We start from the raw sequence: 20,276 nt of genomic DNA, 5'->3' as shown, positions 1-20,276 counted from the left end.
GTAACTGCCCTCACCCGCAAAACGGGAGCTAATCGTGCCTGTTCGAAACAGTATCAACGGCTGGAGTTACAGAGAACACAGCAAACCAGCTTCCTCCGCTTCCACTTCCTCTCCTCATATTTGTTTTAATTGGTTTAAACATTACTTATTGTCAAAGCCACGCCTGTTCCTTGTACAACTTTGCAAGCTACAGCAAATTGTTATGAAGTGATGGTGAGGAGGAATGGTGGAAAATCAATCATAATTCTACCTCTCAGAGACAGGTCATTTGGAAGGTTAAAAAAACATTTGTAGTGAAGAAACCTGGCAGACACCAACTTAACCAAGCAATAATGTGTGATACAAGGTTTTCTTTTGCTATAAAAGGCATTATTGGAACAACTGGTGAAATGTGAATCAGGTCTGTAGAATAAGTAATAGTATTTTATCAATGCTGATTTCTCGATTTGATCATTGTTCTTTGCATAGTAAAAGAATCTCTTGTTTTTGGAAATACACACAGAAGCAGTTAGGAGTAAAAAAGGGCATCATGTCTGCGATTTACTTGCAAATTGTTCCAAAATAAAAATGTGAGTGCATGGGTTTGTGTGAGTGTGAGTATGTGTATACATACATATGTGTAGGTATATACATATATATATGTATGTATGTATGTATATGGTCAGAAAAAGACTGATAAAGCAAATGTGGTGAAATACAAACATCTGGGAAATCTAGGTGAAGGATACTGGTCTTGCAACTTTTCTGTAAGTCTAAAGCTACATCAAAACAAAATGTTTAAAAATTATGTAATTTGGAATAGCTAATACAGGCCTGTGATATCAAATTCAAAAGATGCAAATGGGTGTATAAGAAAAGTCTCCATCCTATCTGTGACCCGGAGCCAACAACATTTCTTTCTTAGAGGTTATCTCTGCGTACGTAAGGTTATGTGTTCTTTCTCCTATTTTTACACAGATGATGGAATGATAACCACAGTTCTGCATGGTGGTTTTTTCACTTATCAATATATCTTAATATATGAATATGTATAGCGCTGTTTCATGCTTCTTTAGTGACTGCATAGTAACCCGTTGTATATGTTCATGACATTTATTTAACTAGTCTCTTTCAATCAGTCTACTATTTCCAACAATTCTACAACAAATTTCCCTAATCAGACATCATTTCAAACATCTATGACTATATCTTTAGGTGACTTCCAAGAAATAGCTTTGCTGGGTCAAAGAGTTTGTGAGTTTGCAATTTTAATAAGTATTGCCAAAGTACTCAGCATAATGCTTGTGCCCATTTTTACTCACAACAGTAAAGCATAATAACATTCTCACTAATTACAGTGTACAGTTAAACTTTTCGATATTTGCTAATATGATAGGTGAAGTATGGTGTATCATTATAGTTTTAATTTGTATTTCTCTGATTTGGTGTGAGGTTAAGTGCCTTTTATATTTATTTATATTGGCTATTCTTTGAACTTCTCATATTCTTTTTTTTCTTTATATTTGTTAGTTCCCTCCCACTCCTGGCTTTATTGAGGTATAAACATAAAATTTTATATATTTAAAGTGTGCAATGTGATGATCTACATTGATTTACCGATATACTGTGGAATGATTCCCGCAACCAGTTAGCTAACACACCCATTCCCTCACATAGTTACTTTGTGTGTGTGTGTGTGTGGTGAAAACACGTAAAATCTACTCTCTCAGCAAATTTGAAGTATGCAACACAGTATTATCAACTATAGTCATCATGCTGTATATTAGATCCCCAGAATTTATTCATCTTATAGCTGAAAGTTTATACCCTTTGACAGCATCTACCTATTTCCTTTTCCCCCACCCTTCAGCTCCTGGTAACCACCATTCTACTCTCTGTTTCTATGAGTTTGACAGTTTTTTTAGATTCCATATATCAGTGAACTCGTACAGCATTTGTCTTGTTCTGTCTGGCTCATTTCCCTTAGCATGGCCTCCAGTTTCATCCATGTTGTTGCAAATGGCAGGATTTCTTTCTTTCTCACGACTGAATAATATTCTATTGTGTGTATGTGTGTATACATATATCTATATGTGGTATATATATCTATATGTGGTATATCTATGTCTATATCTATCTATCTATCTATCTATATATACTACATTTTCTTTATCCATTCATCTGTCAATGGACACTTAGGTTGTTTCCATATCCTGGCTACTGTGAATAACACTACAATGAACATGGCAGTGCAGATATCACTTCAAGATGCTGATTTTGTTTCCTTCAGATATGTACTGGATGCTGGATCATATGGTAGATCTATTTTTAATTTTGAAGAATCTCCATCCTGTTTTCCACAGTGGCTGCACCAATTTACATTCCCACCAACAGTGCTCAAGGATTCCCTTTTTATCTTCACAAGACTTATCTTGTTATCCTAACAAAGGTGAGGCGGTATCTCATTGCGGTGTTTTTTTTTTTTAAAGATTTTATTTTTTTTCCTTCTTCTCCCCAAAGGCCCCCAGTACATAGTTGTGTATTCTTCGTTGTGGGTTCTTCTAGTTGTGGCATGTGAGCACGCTGCCTCAGCGTGGCCTGATGAGCAGTGCCATGTCCGCACCCAGGATTCGAACCAACGAAACACTGGGCCGCCTGCAGCGGAGTGTGCGAACTTAACCACTCGGCCACGGGGCCAGACCCTCATCGTGGTTTTGATTTGCTTTTCCCCATGATTAGTGATGCTGAGCGCCTTTTCATGTAGGTATTGGCCATTTGTATGTCTTCTTTGGAAAAATATCTATTCAGATCCTTTGCCAATTTTTGAATTGGATTATTTGTTTTTTGCTATTGAGTTGTATGAGTTCCTTATGTATTTTAGATATTAACTCATTATCAGATATGTGGCTTGCAAATATTTTCTCCCATTCCATAGGTTGCCTTTTCACTTTTTTGATTATTTTCTTTGCTGTGCAGAAGCTTTTTAGCTTGATGTAGTCCCACTGGTTTATTTTTGCTTTTGTTGCCTTTGCTTTTGGTGTCATATCTAAAAAATCATTATCAAGACCAATGTCAAAGAGCTTTTCTCTGTTTTCTTCTAGTGGTGTAAGACACGGGTCCAATTTTATTCTTTTGCACATGTATATCCAGTTTTCCCAACAGCATTTATTGCAGAGACTATCCTTTCCCCACTGTGTGTTCTTGGTACCCTGTCAAAGGTAAGTTGATTGTATATTTGTGGGTTTATTTCTGGGCTCTCTATTCTGTTCCATTGGTCTTCTCATATTCTTTGATGATTTTCTCTTGTATTATAGATCTTTTTTCTTATCAATTTGTAGGAGTCATTTATATATTAAGAAAAGTAGCCCTTCATCTGTGATAAGTTATAAAATTATTCCCACTTTACTGTTTGTCTTTTGCTATATGTATGTTTTGCTGTGCAGATTTTTAAAAATTTTTGTATAGTTCAATTTATCAATTCTTTTTACGTTATAGTTTCTGAGTATTGTGTTACACTTAGAAAAACTTTCCCTACTCTAAGATCTCAGATGATGTCTTCTGGAACTTTTATACTTTCATCTTTTAAAGTTAACCTTTTAAATATATTTGGAACTTATTTTGGTATTAGGTATGAGGAGCAAGTAGAGATTCAACATTTTTACCCAGAAGGCTAGCCGCTTGTTCCAATAACTTTGCTTGAATTATTGAGTCTAAAAATCTAGAATGAATGTTGAATTTTAGCAAAGACTTGTTAAGCATCTATGAATATGATAGTATTTTTTCTCTTTTAAACTATTAGTAAGATCAATTAATTATATTAATACAGAATCATCCTTACATTTCTGGAGTAAACCTTACTCAGTCACCGTGTATTATTCTTTTCATATGCTACTGAATATTTTAGTTAATAATTTATTTTGGATTTTTCCATTGATATTCATAAATCAAGTTGGTCTATAGTTGTCAGAATGTGTGTGCACATGCACTATCTTTGTTAGATTTCGGTATCCATGTTATGCTCACTTCATAAAAAGAATTAGGAAGATTTCCATTTTTTCTGTGCTCTGGGACAGAAAAATAGCACTGGAATCAACTACTCTTTACCATTCGGGTGGAGTTTCCCTGTGAGACAAGGTGGGTCATGTGCTTTGGGGGTGGAGGTGAAGGTGGAAGTGAGGGTAGGAGGAAAGACAGTTCTTTGATAATAATATTCTCTAGTTCTTGCATGGTAATAGTTTGATTAGATTCTCTCTCTCTTCCAGGATCTATTTTGGTAAATTGTATTTTCTTGTAATATCATCCATTTCATCCAGGTTTTCGGTTTATTTGCTTACAGTTGAGCAAAATTAGCCTCTTACAAATCTATAATTTGTTTTCTATATCTAAGATTTTTTTCCTACTTATGTTTTTTATCATGGCAAGTGTTCATTTCCCCACTTTCTTCTGATTAGATTAGTTAACCATTTTATTAGTTTTTTCCTGAACCCCTGGATTTATTAGTCCTTTGATATGTTTTAATTCATTAATTTCTTCTTTTATCTCTACTAGTTTCTTTATTCTGTATTCCCTATGTTTATTTTCGTATTTTTTTCCAACCTTGAATTAGCTAGAAAATATATACTTTATGCTAAATATGCTTTTTTCACTATGAATTTTTCTATGAGCTCTGCTTTAGCTATATCAAATAAACATCTACACGTAGCGTTTTCATTATCTTTATTTTCTAGATAATCTGCAATTTCAGTTTTGACTTCTCTTTTTCCCAATCACTAAAACACTTTTTCAAAAGCTCAGAAGGTTTTTAAATTTTTATTTTAGTTACTTATTTATTACTTTATCTTTTCTTCATTTTTGAGAACACTAGAAATTTTGTATCTTACTTTCCATCCTATTTGCCTCTTTCCCCATAACTCCGCCTCCCCCACTTTCTGGCGGTTTTAATGAGGATCACAGTGTTCTTCGCCGTGAAGCTCAACAAGAACGAAGGAACCCTGGGGGCCAAGAGAAGAAACAGCGATCCTGAACCAGTGGGTCTGACGAAGGCTGAGGTCTGCGCCATGCTCTCCCCGCGGGGGCGCTGAACCCAAGGTGCTGAGGAGGCGGGGACCACACCCCCTCGGGCACGCGGCCCGATTGGCCAATCGCCGCCACCAAATCCCTGCTCTGTTCTTTGATTGGTTTGGATGGAGACGCCCCCATCGCACTAGGAGCGGCCTATTGCTTGGCTTTGACCTGGACGGTGGCCGGCGGAGGACAAGCGGCTTGCGGAGCGGAGGAAAGGTTTTGCAGTGTGTGAGACGCATCCGGTGTACCTGCGAGTCAAAGACCTGCGGGGCTCCAGGGACATGGCGGCGGCCTCTGCGGTGTCGGTGCTGCTGGTGGCGGCGGGGAGGAGCCGGTGGCAGCGTGTCCCGAGGCTGCTGCCGCCGCCGAGGTAACAGTGGGTGGAGGGGCGGTGGATCAGTGTCTGTGGACTCGTGCGCGCCGGGCAAGGTTCGGAGGTTTGCAGGTCGAGGGGGAGGAGAAGAGGACAGGAGGACAAGCCAACCCTTTTCGGGGGGGTCTGCTTTCAGTCTCAGCATCGAGAAGGAGACGTCTCCACACCCAGCCGTTCTTTTTCTTCCCTCTTCCCCACCTCCAGCCTTCAGCGCTCCGTTTGCCTCTATTTTTCCATTTATGAGAAGCGGGGGAGGAGTGGAGCTGGGCCTACCTTCTCCGTGCTCCCCTGGCCCTAGGGGCTCGAGTAACGCTGTGCAGCTCCCAACAGTTTACTTTGTGCGCTCCCTGCCTTCCCTGTGTGGGGAGAGTTGTTGCAGTCCCGGTTCTGGTGAAACCCAAAGGGGTCAGCGACTTGCCCAGGGTGACACAAGTGTTAAGAAATGGACCCAGGACGCCCTCAAGCCCCTTTCGGTTCGGCTATCCCCCATCAGGTGTCCAGTACAGAGAAACACTCCTGGAGTTCTTTCTCATTGTTGGAATGAATCAAGTTAATAAAAGCAAATTTACCTTCCAGAGGGCTAAGTTGTTTTGTCAAAAGCTCTGTATGCAAGTTTGAGCAAAGCTACCAGATGTCTCCAGCTAACCTGACACCAGATCAGTTTCACATTTTGATGATGTTTGATAATGTGATAATGTTTGGCAGTGAAGACACCCCCGTGATTCCAGGTAGCAGGCTTCTCTGTCTTCCTTTGCTTCATCATCAGCCTCCTCCATCATTCTGGAAAGACAGTTTTGCTTAGTGCTGAAGGGCACAGATTCTGCAGTCAGAAGGCAGGGGTCTCAGCTTTGCTACTCCCTAGAGGTGTGAGCAACCTTGCACACGTTACTTAATATCTCTATGCTTCAATTTCCCAACCTAGAGGGGCTGATGGTACTTGTACCTACAGGAGGTAATATTATCATCTTGGGTTGTGCAAATTGAATTAATACACGGAAAGAGGCTGAAACAGAATCTGGCGCATGTGAATCAATCCATAGATGTGGCCTTGGCAGAGTCAACCATTTAGATCAAGTTTTTTGTTTGCTTTTATTTTCCACAAGTTATTGTAGACGCCTTGGATTTTCAGTTACTTAATTGTAGGACTTGCCTCGAGCAAAATAAGACAGTTAGTGACAGCAGTGTTAGGGCTGTTCTCTTTCTCCTGATTTTTCTTTTGAGTTTCCAGGTTCTTCAGGACAGTACACAGATACATTTTCTCTCTCTTCCCTCTTCTTCTCAAGTCTTAGCTATTGTGTATAGAACTGTTCTCAAGTAGCTGTCACCCTGGAAAATTTTAGAGTTATTAATGGCATATAGAATTTAAAATTTCATCAGTATAGGGGGTGTTTACATTTTGTTTTGTATCATGATTCTTTAGTAATTCAGAGAAAAGAATCTGTAGTAGGGGAATTTTAGAAATGAGAATATTCTGGTATAGGAGTGACCTTGAATCAGGGTGGAATTATCTCATGGAAGGAACTTAATCTTGTTTTTCAAAACTTTGTTTTAAGTTGTTGCTTCGACAATGGTGAAAAATGGAATAGACCAATCAGAACATTGTTGGGATATAGGATGATAGATAAGTGGTAGGTATGTGTGTAGTTGTCTGTCTGTCTTGACTAGAAAATGGCAGAAGCAAACTTTAGGTCAGCAATGGCCTTGAAATTTAGAGTCTTAAGCTGGATTTACCAAGAAGCAGCCGTTTTATAGACACATCTGTCCAGGACAGGCCTTAAATCTTAATCAGAAACCTATCTGAAGAGTGTGATGGGAAGATGCTATGAACTAGAAAATACCTTATAAAGATCAGGAGAGTTGATCCCCCTCCTGAAACATCAAGAAAGTGAGGTCAGCTGAATTGGAAAGATGTGGGGAAGCAGTAGCCTCTTGAGGAGCCCGTCTTGTGGAACTCAAGCACCAGAGCTGTGGGTCTTCCCAGCAGCCCTCCGTGGATGGCGACATCTGGTTGAATGTCCATCATAGGGCAATGAGTGTATAGATCCACCAATGTCATCTGCCCCAGTGAAATGCTAGTCCTGTTCAGTTACACAGTTATAAACATAGTGTGTATGTAGACATACATACATAGTTACGTAGTATCTCATGTACATCATTTATGCTTTTTGTCTGCTTTGTAAAGGATCAAAAATGGTTAGTCCTTTATAAGCATAGTTTTACCAAATCTTGCAGATATGGACAGTCCTTTATAAGCATAGTTTTACCAAATCTTGCAGATATGGACGGAAGAGACTAAGATGCAATTGCATCAGCAGTTTCTCTGTTTCCCAGTATATTTTTAGCTGACACCTAATATCATTATACTTTTTTGTTCCTGAAGTGAATCTGGCCTGCTTTCTGTCAACCTTTCGTTAAAGTTTCAGTGTTAAACTATTGTATCAATAGGTATCATGGAAGTTAAAAATTGTTTTAGACCTTAATGGACTTCTAACGAGTTAAGACGCCTCAAACAAGTGTTCAGAACTAGTTATGTATGTCTGGTTAAGTGTTGATTGTAGGTGTCAAACAGCCTCCCTGTTTTCTCTGTTTCTCATTAATACAAGGATTCAGACTAAAATTGTATACTTTTAAAACTGGGAGGTATCTTCAAGATCACCTCTTGTAGGCTCCTCTCTTGTGTGAGGACACTGAAACTTGAGTTGTAAAGCAAAAATTCGTTATTGAGAGTGAAAAAATCTTGTATATTATCATGGTTTGGTGCCCTTCAAAGCTCAACCCCCTCCTACAAAACCTTATTCCTTAGTATTTAAGTTTTCTCATTAGGGAGTGGTGATGAAAAAAAGATTGAAAAACCCTGATGTAAGGTGACTTGCTGCAGTCACCGGAGCTGGCCAGTGGGGGGCTGTTCTGGCTGCACAGCCAGCATTCTTTCTGCTGCCCTTGCTCAGCTCCTTCCCTTTACTCCTCTGGGCTGAATTATTCAAACCTGTCTTGTCCGAGGTTGAATTAGATTGGTATTTTTCAAACTGTAGTTTGACCAGCATTTTTTATTTAATAAAATGGAGTAGAACAGAAAGTATCAACATGCAGAGAAGGTCTCCTTTTATGAAACTTCTGTTTTGTTATATACTCGGTTGTGAAGTCACATACAGTGTTTACTTGGGATACAAGTCAAAAAAGTTTGAAAAAAGCTGAACTGGATGATCTTGAAGTACCTTGGCTTTCTCCTCGTCGAGGACTCTGTGGTCACGTGATAGCCTCAGGGGCAAGCAGGTGAAGTGTTCCATTCAAAGACACGTGCCAGGGAGAACAGCCAGAACTGGAACTTCTGATTTCTAGATTAGTTTTCTTTCCACAAAGAAAGTCTTGTTACATCACTTTGTAGGCTTAAGGTCTAACTAAGATCATATCTGGACTTGGTTTCCAGTTTTTACAAATTTAGATTGTTTCGAAAGATCAATGACTGATCTTGCATGTCCTGTTTAATTCTGATTCCGTTTGGATTCATTTTATAGGAGAGGGCCTTGGAAGCAAAGAACCGTGAAGTATGCCACAACCACAGGTACTGGCTGTCTTTGTTGTACTATTTGGCTTTGCTTCACATTGCGAACTAAGAAAGGGAAATGTTTAATCCGGTAATTTGTGTATAATAGAATTAATCCTCATATACTTTTGAAGTTTTGGATTTTCATGATAATTTTCATGATAATTTCTTTAGTAAGTATTGAGTCACGGTTTTTACTTTTATGTCAAATCTCTCTTGCTATTTAGTCTAAAATACATAGGGAAGTAAGCCCGGCAGCCCCTGTGACCTGTGGCAACTCTTGAGCTCTGTAGACCCCTAAACCCCTAAAACATGGTTTTAAATTATATAAAACCTTATTTTTCGAGAAAAATAACTGTTATCAACTGTGAAAGAACATTTATTTCATGTGTGATGATGGAAGTGCATTTTATATAGTCATACAATAGCATCTCACTATAGCGCTGATGCCAGTGAACTGTGCAATATTCATTTATGTTGCAAGAGGACCACACGTCCCTGAGCTCAGAGCGGTAGAAGCAGTGGAGCAGAGTGTCTCCGAGCTCAGATTCTGGAGTGAAGCTAACCTGGGTTCAAATCCTGGATCCACCATTTCTTTTTTTTTTTTTTTTGAGGAAGACTAGCCCTGAGCTAACTACTGCCAATCCTCTTCTTTTTGTTGAGGAAGCCTGGCCCTGAGCTCACATCCGTGCCCGTCTTTCTCTACTTTATATGTGGGACGCCTCCCACAGCATGGCGTGTCAATCGGTGCCATGTCTGCACCCGGGATCCGAACCAGCAAACCCTGGGTCGCCGAGAAGGGGAATGTGCGAACTTAACTTCTGCGCCACCAGGCCGGCCCCCATCATTTCTTTTAGCTGTATAATTTCAGGAAAGTAACATCTCTTTCTATCTTAATTTCTTCATCTTTAAAATTGGGATGATAATAATAATAGTATCTACTTCATAGGATTATTGTGAGGATTTAAATCCAGATTGAATATTTAGCACAAATCATGGGGCATAGAAAGTACAGGGGCCGGCCTGGTGGCGCAGCGGTTAAGTTCGCACATTCCGCTTCTCAGTGGCCCGGGGTTTGCCAGTTCAGGTCCCGGGTGTGGATATGGCACCAATTGGTACGCCATGCTGTGATAGGCGTCCCACATATAAAGTAGAGGAAGATAGGCACAGATGTGAGCTCAGGGCCAAGCTTCCTCAGCAAAAAAGAGGAGGACTGGCAGTAGTTAGCTCAGGGCTAATCTTCCTCAAAAAAAAAAAAAGTACTTATTAAATGTGAATTATAATTAACTATGATGGTTTTTTGTGGGGTTTTTTTTAGGTATTTTAAATTGATTTTTGGCATAACAAAGCATCTTTTAATTTTATTTTAAGTTGAAAAAGCTGAGTAATTTAAGAGTTTATATTAATAAGGGTATCGTGAATTTCAGTGAAAAGAAATGCACTGTGTAATACTAGTTAAAATGGTTATTTTAAGCTCTATTATGCTGATTTTACCAAAATGAATGTTTATCAGCTGGTTAATATCATTGAATGTTTTTCGTATTCTCATTTCTTGATCCCCAGTAACAGTTGTGTGTGATTTTCATGGTATTTTAAACAGGACAAAAAATTACCAAGGTCCTCATTGCCAACAGAGGAGAAATTGCCTGCAGGGTGATGCGAACAGCTAAAAAAATGGGTGTACAGTCTGTGGCTGTTTATAGTGAGGCCGACAGGAATTCCATGCATGTAGACATGGTATGTTGTTAAAAACTGAAAGTCAAATTTTCTAAGTGATTGTCTTTGTTTTATTTGTTCATTGTATCAGTATTTTAGTTCTTTATGTTAACAGTTTATTTTTGCTAGTGTTAACAGTATGTAAGTGGATAAGTTCAAACTGTTCACTAGTAATTCCTCTTGGGAACATTTTCCAAACATAACACCAATTGGACTAAGCTTTGTGCTTTGTGGTGTAGTTGACTTCCAGGCAAGGTCCTATCTCATCAAGAACTGGTTAAAACAGTTCACAGAATGTGGCTGATCCACAGACCACACTTTGAGTGGGACATATCCAGACTCCCTGATGGACAAGGAGAAGTTTGAAGATTCTAGACTTAGCAACTACTTCTTACTGGCCAAGGGATCTTAGACAAGTCACTTAATGTTCCAGAGCCTTGGCTTAACTGGAAAATTGTAACTAAAAGGACCCTATTTCCCTGAGGTTTGTAGGTGTTATCAATTATTACCAGCTATTATCCACCAGAACCCAACCATGGAGGAATTCAACTATTGGCCTTCTTCATGCCCACAGCAACACTCCAAGCACCAAAATAAATTCATGGTGACCAGCTTCACCTGGGCTTTCAGCATTGCACAGCAGGCCACGCGGCTCTGTGGCCACTTTTCTTTCTCATTCTGTGCAGTGACTATCTTGAGCCTGTTTTCTCCATTCCAACCTCTGACTCTCCCTCTACTCACCTATTCTCAACAGATGAACTTAACTTCATGGAGAAATAGAACTGAGCTTCCTGCCACAGAATCTGCTCATCTGCCTGCATCTGCGTCCATCCTCTTCCCATCCAAGGCCAGTCGTCTGCCTGTGCTCTGGAGTCCTTCTCTCACCTTTTCAAAAATCTTTCATTTCCTTTTCTCACTATATACTCTCAGTCTGGATCATTTTATTTAATCCTAGGGTTTTGCCAAAAACTTCCAAATTTCTATTTCTAGCTCACACTTTCTTTTGAGCGCGGTACGGGTATATCCAACTGGATATACATCTGCATCTCCACCTGGATATGTCATGGGTACCAAACTAATATGTCTGAAGTTGACCTCAAGACCTTTCCTCTATTTTGAACCTGCTTTTTCTTACAGACTTTCGTAACCCAGTAGATGGCAACAGCATTGCGTAAAAATAATAATGTTGAGATTTGAGAGTCTTTGACCATCCCTCCTTCTGCCTTCCCACTCTCCATCCTTCATCCTCATCCATCTAGACAATCACCAAGTGCTGTTAATTCTACTTCCCAGACATTTCTTTCCTCTTCTTTCTGCCCTCTACCTTACGTCAAAGCCATTATCATCTCTTGCCTGGTCAAATACTGTAGCAATCTGTTTTCTCCATTTCAGCCATGCTGATAGTTTAAAATCAAAACTTTTTCATGTTACTCCTCTGCTTTAAATGCTTCAAACATTTTTATGATCCACCAAATTCACAATAATTTAAAAGATGGATAGTATTCAGTGTTGGTTAATGTGGTTGGAAATTAGTATGTTGATGGGAATGTGTATTGATGACACCATTTCAAGGGATGATTAACCAAGAGCTATTAAAGTGTCACATCCTTCAACCTAACCCTGCACATATTCCTCTCAATCTCTGCCCGGACACATGCTCACATGTGTGCAAAAAGGGCTGTGCAAGATTGCTGCCGGCATCCAGTGTTTTGCCATTATGACCTAAACATCTGTGAAGAGGTGCATGATTGAATGAAGACAGGTCCCTCCATAGTGTGGAACAGTGCACAGTTGTTTTAAACTATGAGGTAGACATCTGTGTACTAGCACGGAGAGAGCTCCCAAGACATACTGTTAATGAAAAAAGCAGTTGCAGAAGATTTCTATATAGTTTGATCCTGTTTGTGTAAAAACAAAAACCATATGTGTTGATGAAGATATATATGAATAAATCAGAATGTGAGTAGGGAAGAATGTGTCCCGAGTCGGTCACAGTGCGTGTATCTAGAAGGGATTTGGAAGGAGGGAGGGGGCAGTGCCTGAGGGATCCTTTGCCTTTCTGCTATTGCTCACATTCTTTAGAATAAGAGTGGGTTTATGTTTGTGGAATTAAAAATTAAACAAACAAAAAGAACTTAAAAAAAAATTTCATTGTGTGTTCCCTGAGAGAAAATCCACAGCTTTAGCCTCCCACAAGGCCCTCTGAAATCTGTGCCCTCCCGTCTGTCCAGCTGTATCTGTGGTTCATTGACCCCTTGCTCAGTGTGCTCCAACCACACAAGCCTCCTTCAGTGCCTCAGATGGGTCAGTTTCTTCCCACCTCAGGCCTTCACCTATTGTTTTCTCTGCCTGGGAGGCCTGCCCCCACCTCCATGCCTGTTCCCAGCTCCACGCCCTCCACCCGTTTGCCTGGCCAAGTCCTGATCGTTCTGGAGGGCCTGTCCCTGACCTTCCCTCTCAGCCTTTCCCTGGCCTCCCTCGGGCCTGATCAGTCTCCCTCTTACCTGCGTCATGTCCTTTGTTCTTCCTCTGTGGCCTTTATCACAGTTCTCATTGTGTGTGTGAATGTATATTTGATGTCTGTGTCTGCTTCTAGACAGGAGCATTCCTCTTGTTTACTGCTGTCCAGGCAGTTCCCACCTCGAAGTGTGGCGAAAGTGGGCATTCAGTACATCTTTGAATTTATAAATGATGTCTTCTATCTGGTCTGCTTCAAGGGATGCTGTGATTACGTGAAAGTTTTAAGGGACAGTATAAAATAGTTCACAAATGTAGAGAAGGACCATTCTCATCGTGGTCTAATAATTATATAAACTTTAATAAACTTTGTAATTTTATTTCTTGCTGTATACATCTGTTGCATATTTTGTCTCTGTTGTCAAATTGTAAATTTTAGACATTAAATACATTTAAGGTTATTGTTGTTGCTAATAATACCATGACTAATGCCTGTTGCTTTCCATCCTAAGGAAATTTAATTTCACTCTAGTGTCTGATTTATACATAAAATCAAGTTTTGGCATCCTCTTCATGCAAAAGATTCCAAACTGGCTTATTTTTATAACATAGACATGAGCTGGTACTTCTGTTTCTCAATTCTTGCATTGTTCTTGGGGAGCCAGCATTTTTATTTATCCAGTCAGGCCCCGTGTAATGAGACTTCCGTCAGTGACGGACCACATATACACCAGTGGGCCCAAAGGTTAGTACCATACAGCCTGGGTGTGCAGTAGGCTATACCATCTAGGTTGTGTAAGTACACTCTGTGATGTCCCCACAACAACAAAATCACCTGACAACGCATTTCTCAGAATGTATCCTTGTCATTAAGTGACGCGTGACTGTAGTAATAAAATGACTCGGAAGCAGTTCTGTACGGTGTACTAGTATGTATTAGCTGTGTGGTCTTTTAAACGTGTAATATTTCTTAAACAGGCAGACGAAGCATATTCCATCGGTCCTGCTCCCTCTCAACAGAGCTACCTTTCCATGGAGAAAATCATTCAAGTGGCCAAGATGTCCACTGCACAGGTCAGAGTCATGAAGAGATTTATAATGCGAAAGGAATAAGTTCTGTACAATTTTCACAAAATTACTTATTATTTATAGCACTCATTCTCTGTTTTTAGCCATTCGCGAGATTTTTACACTTGATTGTTGGGTTGTCATTGTAAACTAGACATGTCCCTTCTCATTCCTCAGCCACTCTACCTTCTTCCTGAGTCATGTACACTTTAGATCTTTTGGAAAATAGGTGGAGGGGGGCTCTAAATTATAAATTAAAATTAAGAAGGAATTCAGCCCTTCTACCTTTGAAACCAGGTAAACATTTAAACAAATAGAGAAACAAATACAACTAAGAGTGTTATAAATGGTGGAAAGAAAGTAAAGCAGGATAAGGGGATAAAGACTGATTAGGAGATGCTTTTAGACAGTGGTTCGAGGCCAGCCTGGTGGCACAGTGGTTAAGTTTGCATGTTCCACTTCGGTGGCCTGGGGTTTGCCAGTTCAGATCCCAGGTGTGGACCCACGCACTGCTTGTCAAGCCATGCTGTGGCAGGTATCCCACATATAAAGTAGAGGAAGATGGGCATGGATGTTAGCTCAGAGCCAGTCTTCCTCAGCAAAAAATAAAAAGGAGGATTGGCAGCAGATGTTAGCTCACGGCTAATCTTCCTCAAGAAAAAAGATAAATAAATAGGGTGGTCAGTGGAGGCCTTTCTGAGGAGGTGACAGTTGAACAAAGACCTAACTGCTATTAGGTCAGCCATGTGAAGGACTTCAGGAGGAAGGTTCAGCCAAACAGAGTTGCCAAGACTCTGAGATGAAAATAAGCTTGGTGTTCAAGGGACAAGTGTGTTCAGCGTTGATGGAGCGAAGGCAGTAAGGGACCTTGTCATTCAGGATCCAGCCAGTAAAACTGAAATTCCATTAGATACTTCAACAGTGGGAATTTAATTTAGGAATTAGATCCACCAGTGTTAGAGGGGCGAGAGAGAGAGAGAGAGAGAGGGAGAGGGGGAGGGGCAGGGGTAAAGAAAAAGGGTATGTTGAAGTTAACCAGAAATTGATAGCCACTGGCTGAGCTGGGGAAGAGGTCGAGGTCGGAGGAGGGACCTTCTGCAGCTGTTGCTCAGATCTCTGTGGAGGGGTCCCACCTGGCTGCAGGGGGCATAATGAGGCTGATTCCCAGAGCTCTAAAAGAACCTGAAGACTGGAACCGCTGCTGTCCAGGGTAGAAGATTAGGAAGACTTCCCCTGCCTCCAGTTTCCCTACAGGGGCCCCTGCTGGCAGAACCTAACAGGAGGCCAGCTGGCAGGAAAGGGAATTTTCAGAGCCCCTTCATGAAGCACAGCATGGAAGGTTGAGTTTGGAGCTGAGAAGACCAACTGACGCAGGAAGAAAGTGGTAGGAGATGATGAAGCAGAGAGGTAAAGGCAACATTATTTAGCGCCTTATAGACCTTGTTAAGGGATTTGCATTTCATTCTAAGTAGCTCCTGGAGGATTTTAAGCAGAGGAGTGATGTGATCTGATTTACATTTAAATAAGATCATTGTGGCTGCTGATGAGGAGTAGACTAGTGGGATGGGGGCAAAGGTGGGCTAATAACAGAGAGCAGGCAGAATAATAAGGAGTTAATTGCAGAAGTCTTGCTCTTCACTGCCACCTGAATTCCTCCCTCTCATAAATTCTTTCGTGTCTCCTCTAGTCACATTGATGTCTCCCTTTTCCTTTAGCATTTGGTTTCCTGTTGCAGTCATTTTTATACTTAATTAGCTATTATCTTGTTTAATGATTTTAATACATATCTTGGCTCCTCAACGCCGTTGTGTTCTTAAGGGAAGAACCCACACCTAAGACTTATTTTCTGTACCTCCTGGCAAACCAAAGAGTTGGTGCATAGAGGTTTATTAATTTGAATCAGTGAATATAACTAGTTGTTTTGTATTTATGTATTCCTGCATCACTGTCCTCCGCTTTAGAGTCAGAGTTCCTAGACTGAATAAGCATTAATTTATACATACGGGTATTTAAAATATGCTTATTTCTAAAGGTTTTATTTATTGCTTGGAGTAAAGGCCCTTAGGAGGGTAAGGAGATGATAATGCATAGATTTTATATATTTCCTTAGGAACATAAATATCACTTTATTTATCATGTATTTGAGCATGCATGACCTAGTATTATTGCTTCCATTTTACAGATGTAAAATCTAACGCACAGGTTACAGGAGATCCAAAATCATCTAGTCTCCCTACTTGGAGTGTGGTCCATGGCATCGTTTGAGAGCTCGGTAGAAATGCAGACTCTTAGGCCTCACCCCAAACCCACTGTAACTTACATTTTTATGCGTAATTTGCATTTTTATTGAGATCTCCAAGTGCCTTGAAAGCAAAACTTGTCTCACTGAAAGAAAAAGGATTAAACAAGAGGCCCTGACTCCCGGCCCCACTCCCTGTTCATCTGACCTGGCTGAGAAGAACTTTGTTGCCCTGCATTTTGGGAAAAGGGAAGGTGTTGTTTAATCAGAAGTTTCAACTGATTACAAATAACTTCTTGAGGCCAGCCCCATGGCCGAGTGGTTAAGTTCACGCGCTCCGCTTCAGCGGTGCAGGGTTTCGCTGGTTCGGATCCTGCGCGTGGACTTGGCACCTCTCATCACGCCCTGTTGAAGAGGCGTCCCACATGCCACAACTAGAAGGACCCACAACTAAAAATATACAACTGTGTACCAGGGGGCTTTGGGGAGAAAAAGCAGAAATAAAATCTTTAAAAAAAACTTCTGAGAGGCCAGCCAGCTTCCTTATATTATTATTGTTTTCTCCTCTAATCAGTCTCCTTAGAGGTGCAGATCCGCTCCCTTTTTAATGAAGGGTCACTGAGACCATTTTTCAGTTAAATAACAGCCCTCCAGCAAATGTCTGATATGCTACTTCCAGGGAATTTGTCAACTCTGTGTCTACCTGGATTAATATTACTTTAAAGATTTTTTTTAGTTTTCCATTTTCTCCCCCCAAAAAATAGGGGTTGGAATTAAGTCAGAAAACTTAGGCCAATGAAAACTGCTCTGGTCCTTTCTGCAGCCCTGAGCAAAAAGGAAGTTCGGTGTATTGCAATTTACGAGGCTCTCTAATAACAAAAATACTTGCCAGTTAGGGGAGCAAACCTTCCCCTACTTTGACTTTGAAGAAGAAACTTACTGATTGTCTAATAAAGGACATTGAATAGCATGTGTATAGTGATTTTGAAAGAAGCTTGTCAAAACTGTAGAATTTTTAAGGTGGCCATTTTGACATAGGCATTTTCATAAATGCTAGAATAAAATTTACATGTGAGCTAAATTTCTGGTGATTTGCCTGAGGACATGGCTGTATTGAGAGAATCTAGAAGATGTAGTGATAAGCCTGTTCGTTAGGCTGGTTCTTTTGATGGTCTCTTGTTTCAGACCTTCTCTGGCTGGGGAAGAGGTAGTAGGAAGCTCTGGCTGAAGATTACCATCACCTGAGGAGCCTTTTAAAAACAGTGTTGACAGTGCCTGGTGGAGGGGCCTATAGTTACCTGGAAGAGAGCATAAAGGGGTCTTTTGGAATGCTAGTGATGCTTTTTTCTTGATCTGAGTGCTGGCTATACAGGTGTATTTAGTTTGTGGAAACTTTATTTATAAAAGTTTTAGGGGCTGGCCCCGTGGCCGAGTGGTTAAGTTCACGCGTTCCGCTGCAGGCGGCCCAGTGTTTCGTTGGTTCGAATCCTGGGCGCGGACATGGCACTGCTCATCAAACCACGCTGAGGCAGCGTCTCACGTGCCACAACTAGAAGGACCCACAATGAAGAATATACAACTATGTACCGGGGGGCTTTGGGGAGAAAAAGGAAAAGAAAATAAAATCTTAAAAAAAAAAAAGAGTTTTACACTTACGATGTTCACTTCTCTGTATGTACACTATGCTTTAGAGAGAAGTTGAAAAAATACTTTAGCCAGGCCTCGTCCCTCAGTTACCTGGACTATGTCCCAAGCGTGAGTTTTGGTAAAAGTGCTCCAGTTTCTTTTAATGTGCCACCAGGAATGAATAACTTTATTATAGACATTTCAAAGTCACTGACAAGTAACTTTAACGAGTAGAGCAAATTATTTAACTAAATGCTGGTAATCTATGTGGTTGACCAAAGGAAATCTGTCTGTCCTAAGTATCGGATGTGGGTAGGAAATTCTTGGTAATAAGAATTTAAAGCGTGACTTGTTCCCTCCACCTTGGAAAGGACACATCTCATTTCTGCTCGAAGGCAGAGCCAACAACAACAACTTTGGGTCTGTACCTACGCCCTGAACAAGCATGAGCAGAATAGATACAAACTAAAAGCATGGAAGAAGTTAGTTTGGCAGAGATTGAAGTGTAGGAGATACCAGTTTTCTATCTTTGCTGTTAAAGGTAATGAAGGCAGATTGTTCATATGGAATGAACAGTCTAAAAGGGCTTGCACTCCTGGTGACTGCAGGGAGAATTGGCGGCTGAGTACATGCCTGATAGCTAGGGAACTAGCTCACTGGTAGTAGTATTGTTGGGTTTTCCTTTTTAATCCATTCGAATGCTCAAGAATACTGTGCTGTGGGTGTATTAAATTGTTCTTCTTAGGAGAAATTAGTTAAACCTCTTGAGGCATTTCCCATAATGTGTGGCTGAACTTTATTTTCACAAGGAGATAGCGACTTTTCTTTTTAGTTATGAAGGGAGAGTATTTATCTAGTTCATCAGAGTTCTACTGAGTTAAGTATCTGTTCAAAGGAAGGGAGACTAGGAACAAGCAATTCGAAAGTGAAATTAAGGAAACAGTTGCATTCAGAATAACATCCATAAAATTCAAATACTTAGTAATAAAATTAGCAAAAGCAGTTCAAGACCTATGTATTGAAAACTGTAAAACATTGCTGAGAGAAATTAAAGAAGTCCTAAATAAATGGCTAGTTGTGTTGTTGGAAGACTCAGTACTGTGAAGATGGCAATTCTTTCTGACTTGATTTATAAATTTAATGCAATCTATACAAAATCGCAACAGGCTTTTTTGATAGATATTGACAAGTTGGTCCTAAAATAGCTGTAGGGCCTAGTATATAGTTAAAACAATTTTGAAAAGACTAACAAATTTGTAGAGTTTAGACTTTTGGATTTCAAAACTCATTATAAAGTTACAGTAACTGAGATGGTGTGGTATCTGAAAGATAAACATGTATGTCAGTGGAATAGAATAGAAAGTCCCAAAATAAACTCGCACATATATGGTCAATTAATTTTTTAATAAAGATGCTAAAGTAATTCAATGGGGGAAAAATAGTCTTTTCAACAAATGGAATTGGATGTCTGTGTGCAAAAAGATAAACCTAAAGTCTAGATCCTACATCTTTACCTCACATCTTATACAAAAAGTTAACTTGAAATATGTCATAGACCTAAATGGAAGAGCTAAAACTATAAAACTTCGGAAGAAAACAGGAGAAAATCTTTGAGAAGGTTAGGCAAAGATTTCTTAGATATGATACCATAAGCAAGATACATAAAAGAAAATATTGATAAAATAGACTTCATGAAAATTTAAGACTTTTACTCTTCAAAAGAAACCTAAATTAACATAAAAGGCCATGAACTAGGAGAAAATATGTACAAAACATATATTTGATAAAGGACAGGTGTCCAGGATATATAAAGAACACTTATTACTCAATGATAAGAAGACAAACAACCCAATTTTAAAAATGAGCAAAAGATTTGAATAGATGCTTCATCAAAGAAGATACACAAATGGCCAACAATTCTATTAAAAGACGCTCAATATCATTAGCCATTAGAGAAATGCAAATTAAAACCACAGTTAGATACTGCTTCATACTCACTAGGGTGCTGTAATCAAAAAGACAGTTACTAACAAGTGTTGGCAAGGATGTGGAGAAACTGGAAGCCTCATATGTTGCTGGTGGGAATCTAAACTGGTGCAGCCGCTTTGGAAGTTCCTCCAAAGGTTAAACATAACCTTTTAAGGTTAAACATAAACCTTTTATGTGTTAAACCTTTTGTGTTAAATGTTAAACATAAACCTTTTGTTTAA

At 39.8% G+C, this 20,276-nt stretch overlaps 1 protein-coding gene across 1 annotated transcript in view; it reads left to right on the top strand.

Annotated features, from left to right (window-relative positions):
* Nucleotides 1-2,269: 2,269 nt before the first annotated feature.
* The window catches only part of MCCC1 (methylcrotonyl-CoA carboxylase subunit 1), a 60,915-nt gene continuing 42,908 nt past the window's right edge, over nt 2,270-20,276 (top strand). The window contains exons 1-5 of the mRNA XM_070583228.1: nt 2,270-2,428; nt 3,081-5,413; nt 8,932-8,978; nt 10,561-10,697; nt 14,112-14,207. Of these exons, the coding sequence (XP_070439329.1) occupies nt 5,325-5,413; nt 8,932-8,978; nt 10,561-10,697; nt 14,112-14,207 (369 nt within the window). The 5' untranslated portion in view covers nt 2,270-2,428; nt 3,081-5,324. The remainder of the gene's footprint in view (nt 2,429-3,080; nt 5,414-8,931; nt 8,979-10,560; nt 10,698-14,111; nt 14,208-20,276) is intronic.

The sequence above is a fragment of the Equus przewalskii genome, chromosome 18, assembly GCF_037783145.1.
Source record: "Equus przewalskii isolate Varuska chromosome 18, EquPr2, whole genome shotgun sequence".
NCBI lineage: Eukaryota > Metazoa > Chordata > Mammalia > Perissodactyla > Equidae > Equus > Equus przewalskii.
Note: the sequence above shows the minus strand (reverse complement) of the source record. Positions and strands in the feature narration are given on the sequence as shown.